Genomic DNA, 6,479 nt, shown 5'->3' on the forward strand with positions numbered 1-6,479 from the left:
AATATCGGCAGAGTTTGGGATTGCCAGCCATAAAGCAGAATCTGATGCATCCATTAGTGGTGTGCAAATTTTCTCATTGCTATTTCTGTCATGTGGCACTGATTATTCCTTATCGTTTCTTTCCTTTTCATGTAAATCAGGTTTTTCTTTTTCACTACTCTCCTTTTCATTTGAGCCACATTCTTCTTTATCATCACTTTCCTTTATGCCGCGAGGAACACTGGGCAATTCTACATCACTTTCCTCACGTTTCCATTCCTCATATTCAGGTAAATCTGCTAATTCCTTAGTAATAGGATTTCCATCATTTACACTTCGCTCCTAAATTTCTTCTGCCTAAAGCCCGGTCTGTGTTGTTCTGTTTGAGATATTTTCCCATCAAATTTGCCCCTTGCTGCAAACTAGATTGCAATTGAGATTTTTGCTTCCTAAACTGAGCTCCTGAAGGCTTCTTCGGGGAGCATCTTTTATTTTTTATGGGGGAAAACAGAAGGTATTAAGGAGAACAAAAGTCTATGCTCCACAGTCTTAGAACATCATTAAACATGGCAAAAGAAGTAACAGTATTTCTTTTGTATTGTTGCATAGATAGGGATTTAACAAATATTTCTGGCATCTCATTAAATATGTCCTTTATTGGTTGCCACTTACACTCCTCAAGTCTTAAAATACAAAAACACTTTCACAATTCCACAATAGAACATGGTTCACAATATTGCAGCTGGGTTTTCATTTAGTTCTTATATCTCACTGACTGACTGGCAACGTGCCACACCTTATATATCAGCGAGGGCTTGGCTGACAACATTCTAGGAGCTTCAAGGAAAATGTAGTTCTCAATATGGAAGGTTCCATGAGATTCTACAAAAATCCAGAACAGTCGAGGAGGTTAGTGAAAAATTAATCCACATATAGAAGATCTGAACATTTTACTTCAAACGTTCTATTTTCCCTTTTGTAGCTAACTACAAAAATAGCACCCCAGGTGATTGCCTGGGTCATCTGGCCCTAATTTTTTGGTGCCCAAATATGGACTTTGCCTCATTTCACACATCAATTTTTTCAAGATCTTGGCCATTGTGCCTGCAGCCACTGCCTGCTACAACCCAGAGTACAATTCTGATTCTAATAGTCCCAACAACAACAACAACAACAACAAAAAACACTTAATTGGCTGGAACCATCTATATATAACAATTTATATGGAAAATACAAAGATTTTCTTGAGATGGAAAATTTGTAATGCAACCCTGCACTGATTTGCATCCACTTCACTGCAGCTGCATCGCTGTTGTGACAGTGGAACCTATCTGCAGACAGAGTCTGCTTTTAGGAGAGAGTCTGTCATAGCTTTCAGTCTATCGACAATTAACATCCTTTCTGGAATTATGAGAAGGCTTTATTGCCCTTTGACCAGAGCCATGCTGAGATGTTGAGACAGTGTGATGCATCTGTAGTCCTTGTTTGGACTAATTTGGGGAGTTAGGGCTTCTGTTGATCGGTATACAATATACCAGGACTTTACAAAGCCTAAGTATTTTCCAGGCAAGTTAATCTTTATATATTAAAATTGAAACTGAATTTTGAAGCATGAGACCTGCAGGGAGCCTGTGCAAACTATGCAGAAAAATCTGATGCTTGTAGACTCAGGCTTTGGAAATCTTTTATGGCTGTATTGTGCAACAGGAGCGACCTATGACTGGTATCCAAGGCTGCCCCAAATAGAATGAATGACAGTAGTCCAATCTGAAAATGAAGGAGCAATAATTAAAATTAGTAATAATAAATAAAAATCAGGAAAGCAGATGAATAGAAAAATGTCTGTGAAGCACGTCACAAACAGTCACTGCACAGCAATGAGGAAGAGGATATGCAAATAAAAGGCAGGAGAAAGTAGTAGATAATCACAAATGTAATAGAATCTTTCTGAGATTTGCATTCCAGCAAACACACCTGAGTCTTCCATGTTCACTAGCTGAAAAGATCTCCTATCTCACTTTTAGCTTGATACAAAGGCTGGACAGCAGAGGCCCTGATAAGATACCAGAAGCCTGGCACTTTAGTGCGACATTTTCTTCTGGGACAATTTCTCTTGAAGCTTCAGAAGCTGGGCAAGCATTAGTGACCAAAGGCAAGAACCATGTTTCCTACAATTATTATTTGTTTGATCATTTTAGGAATTGAGTTCATTACAGGGATTATAGCAAACGGATTGATGATTGTTGTGAATTGCAGAGAGTGGATCAGAAGCAGAAAACTGACCTGTTGTGACATGATCCTGACTAGCCTGGGCATCTCCAGATTTTTCCTGCAGTGCATGATAAACATTAACAATATCTTAACTCACCTACGTCAAGACATGAATGAACTGTGTACTATATTGAGAATAGTGACTGTTTTCTGGATATTTCTAACTACTCTCAATCTATGGCTTGCCACCTGCCTCAGTGTCTTCTACTGCGTGAAGATCGCCAACTTCAGCCAATCTCTCTTCCTCTGGCTGAAGCTGAGAATATCAGGGCTAGTGCCACAGCTACTTATGGGATCCTTTCTGGTCTCCTTGGTCATCTGTCTCCCTTCAATCAATACCATAGATAGAAAGTACATAGACCATTCAATGAATAATCTATCAGGAAACACCACCGGGGAATGTCGATATAAGGTTGATTTTTCTTCTAGATTCTTTATTTCGTCCATGCTTGGTTATACCTCTCCCTTCATTATATTTATTATTTCCTCCATACTGTTAATCAAGTCCTTGTGGAGACACAGCAAGAGGATGGAAAAAACCACAAGCACCTCCAGGGATACAGTTACTGAGGCTCATGTCAGAGCAATTAAAGGACTGATCTCTTTTATTTTCTTCTACATTTCTTATTTTGTGGCACTAGTAATATTTTTGTTAGAATTATGTACCATCAGCACCTACTATGTATGGATAGTGATAATGGGTGCTTATCCTTCTGGGCACTCTGTTATCCTAATTCTGGGTAATCCCAAACTGAAGAGGGTAGCAGTGAGGGCTTTTCACTATGCTGGGTGCAGGCTGAGAGATGAGCTTTCATAAAACTGCTCATGATGGAACTCCACAAAGACATCCCCTTCTCCCCTCTATTTATTTATCAAATATTTCCCCCTACTTCAGCATGCACTAAGATTAGAAGATTTCCATCTAGAGCTTTGCTTCTTGAGAATAGTGATAGAGGACCATGTTATACTTAGGGTGACATGATTCTTTTTTCTTAAATGTTTGTGAATGAATAACTCATGGAGGTCAAGGGCAAACTCCTCTTGATTGTGAGCTAGATTTCCTGAGATTGAGGAGTGGAAGAGCCCTTGAACGAGTACAAATATCCAGTCATGCTGGGGTCCTAAAATGGGAGAGGTGGACTGGACACCCCATGTCCAAGCTGCAAGATCTCCACAATCCCAGATGCCTGCAATGACCTCCTAATGATCTTGAGGGTCTTGATGTGAAAAGACATGAACATTACATTAACAAATGAAAACAGAAGATGGCCTAGAGGATCTGCCCCTGTTGTGATGAATCTTGCTAGTGGCTGCCACCAGGTGAGTCTTTGATCCAGAGATAATCACAGATCTAGTTAAAGTCAATGGGTATGCTAAGCATTCTTTCAACCTCTACCGAAAATTAATCAAGTCCCTTTAGATACTAGATAACTACAAACAAAGAAGGGACTATCCAAGGGATATGGCGAGTCATACTTAAATTGTGTGGGCTGAAGAGTTGCCCTGATTGCAAATGCAGGGGGTAAGATTTTGGTTTTGCAGCCTTTCTGGGCTAGGGGCAGAAAGCCAGGAGAAAGCCTGGAGAAGCAGTTGTGAGTATGACCCTGACAAGAAGCAGTGAGAGAGAGTGTTTCTGGGGCACAAAACTTGCTGGTATGGCAGACCTGGGGAATTTTGAGCCAGGAAACTGCCTGAAGGTCTTTGTTCCTACTGTATTCAGGGGAACAGGAATATCACCCAACTTGTAACACCAATTTCTCATCCTAATGGGAACAACCTGGCAAGGCCCTGAATATTGGCTAACTGCTCATGCCAGTTGGGCAAAATTGGTGCTGGGATAGGAGAGAGCTGCTGAACCCAGTGGGAACAGATCACGAAGGTGCTCAAAGAAATCAAAGCAAATCAATATCAAATTGGAATTTAACGCTAGCCAAAAGAAATTAAAACAAAAGCTGGAGATGTCCCAGAAGGAACTAAAGGAAGAGCTGGAGGTATTAAGTAAGATCTGTAGGATTACTAGAAAGAACTGAGAAATGACCTGGAGTCAGAAATAAAAACTTTTTTGGAGCAGCTGCTAGAAAATTCCCAATCTGGATGTAAGAAATCAAAATATAACCTAGAGAAGGATTTCAAAGTGTTGCAGACCACTGTGGACATCAGCCTCCCGGATGAGGAATCAGGCCAGAGAGCTTGGGTACTTTACAGTACTTTTCTACCCCATTTGTAACCCACAGAGGCCCAGCAAGGAGAAGTCAGTTTGTTCCAGCTCACGTAATACAACAGCCCATTCTCTCTGAGAGAACAAATCCTTGTGAGTCTTATTGGGCTCTGTTGAATGTCATAGCCCAAATGAATGGTTGCAGTAGGGTGACCAGATGTCCCGATTTTATAGGGACAGTCCTGATATTTGAGGCTTTGTCTTCTATAGGTTCCTATTACCCCCCAGCCCCTGTCCCGATTTTTCACGCTTGCTGTCTGGTCACCCTAGGTTGTAGAGATGGGGAGAGGCAGCTTTCTGGCTGCCAACTTGAGTTGTCAGCTCGGATGGTGCTACAGAATCTACCCCAGAAAATACTTTATGGTCGGGATTTGGTACAATTTCTTGACAAGCAGTTTGAAGCCAGACATCAGTCTGAGGTGGCAAGGCACAGCTGAGGTCTAGAAGGAGGGGGAAAGAAGAGACTCCAGACAGAGGACCCAAGAAGATTTATGTTCCTGGAATATCTAGGTACCACTGAGGACTTCCGTACAAGTTAGTGGTGGACTTGTTCATAAAAGCTAAGCTGAACTTTTGCCTGCAGCTGAAGATCATGAATGTGTAATAGGAACTGTGGAATTCACAAGAATGGTGAACATGGGCTCAAATGTGACAGTTATTAACTCAGACACGCTAAAAAGGCTAGGGAGCGGGGTATCCAGAACTCAGACCTGCCTGGTCTCAGATAGAGACAGGAACTGGGGAACAGGTACCTATCCAAAAATGGGGAAAACTGGGTTTCAGAAGTGGATCTCTGGGATGGAGTATGAAATCTGGATAACCAAGATAGTGGATTAGCCAATGATTTGTTTGGATTCCATTATGTACAATAACTGTGTAAAAATAGTAGTAAATTCAGTGTTTTGCAAATTCAGTAAGTAGAAATTCCCTTCAAAAATGGGTTCTGGTGAAACAAATTACTTGTAGACAATTGATTTGCAGTGAACAAGCTGTCCTACCCCGGTGGAGTAGAAACCTTAATGAGCTTTCCAGCAAGGGAAAGATATGGAATGGTTGAAACCTGCTTTGAGACCCAGCATCTCAGGGGAATTTTAGTTGGTAAAGATCTTGTGATTTCTCTCTGTTCACTGAATGTTTGTAACTCACAGATGGGCAGAGTTTTGTGCGTCTCTGCTGCTATTATAGAAAGTTTATTTGTGAGTTCACCAATATCGGGAAACATTGTATAGGCTGAGTGAGAAAACAGAAACATTTTGATGGTCGACAGAGTGTGATTTGGCATTTCCATAACTGAAAGGGATCCTTGTGACTGTTCCTCTCATAGCCTGTTCATGTTTCAAAACCCTTTTCATATTGCACATGGATATTAGTGCTCACAGAGTGGCAGTCATATTAACACAAGAATATAAGGACCATCTGAGAAGGTGGCAGGGAAACAGAATTTCAGTTTGGCTGTCCCAGAGACTGAGAGTGTAGCTGTGGAACTGAGGCTGGAAGAATTGTGACACTCATGAATACACCATGAGGATAGAATGTGAGAAATCTGTCACAATTTAGCGACTCCACAGAAAGTCTCCCAAAATGCAGAGTCTCAGTCAGGTAATCCATTTAATCTTGTTATTTGTAACCTAGAACTGCTTGAATCAATCTGCCTTCTAAACACTATTCAGGGGCTTAAAAAGAAATAGTTGATCTGAAACTCCCTCTCATGTTCAGAGTTGTTAGTTGAATTGTTCTGGCTTATTGCTGTGGTCACATACTGCATAGCACCTCAACATAGCAGTAAGTTCTGTTCACTTCATAATAGGGAGGAAAATAGCTTATCTTGCCACTTCCTGTAGTGTTTAGTTATTAAACGTTCACGAACAGAACAGTGTTGTGGTTCTCAGGAGTGGTGCAGCACATCACACTGATTAGGATTTGCACACAGGAGGTTGCTTTATATCTGACATCTCCACGGGATAAGTGTGAATGATTTGAACAATATAATATTGAAGAACTTCAAGCACTT

At 41.0% G+C, this 6,479-nt stretch overlaps 1 protein-coding gene across 1 annotated transcript; it reads left to right on the forward strand.

The window, feature by feature from the left end:
• The first annotated feature begins 2,140 nt into the window (after nucleotides 1-2,140).
• On the forward strand, nucleotides 2,141-3,067 carry LOC101953629 (taste receptor type 2 member 7-like). Its single transcript, XM_005300559.2, has one exon. It carries the CDS (start codon nucleotides 2,141-2,143, stop codon nucleotides 3,065-3,067), a length of 927 nt encoding a protein of 308 aa, XP_005300616.2.
• The last annotated feature ends 3,412 nt before the right edge of the window (nucleotides 3,068-6,479 follow it).

The sequence above is a fragment of the Chrysemys picta genome, chromosome 3 (genome assembly GCF_011386835.1).
Source record: "Chrysemys picta bellii isolate R12L10 chromosome 3, ASM1138683v2, whole genome shotgun sequence".
Lineage (NCBI taxonomy): Eukaryota > Metazoa > Chordata > Testudines > Emydidae > Chrysemys > Chrysemys picta.

Bases quoted from the DNA above. Each gene is read 5' to 3' on its own strand.
- LOC101953629 (XM_005300559.2), top strand. From the start codon at position 2,141: ATGTTTCCTACAATTATTATTTGTTTGATCATTTTAGGAATTGAGTTC.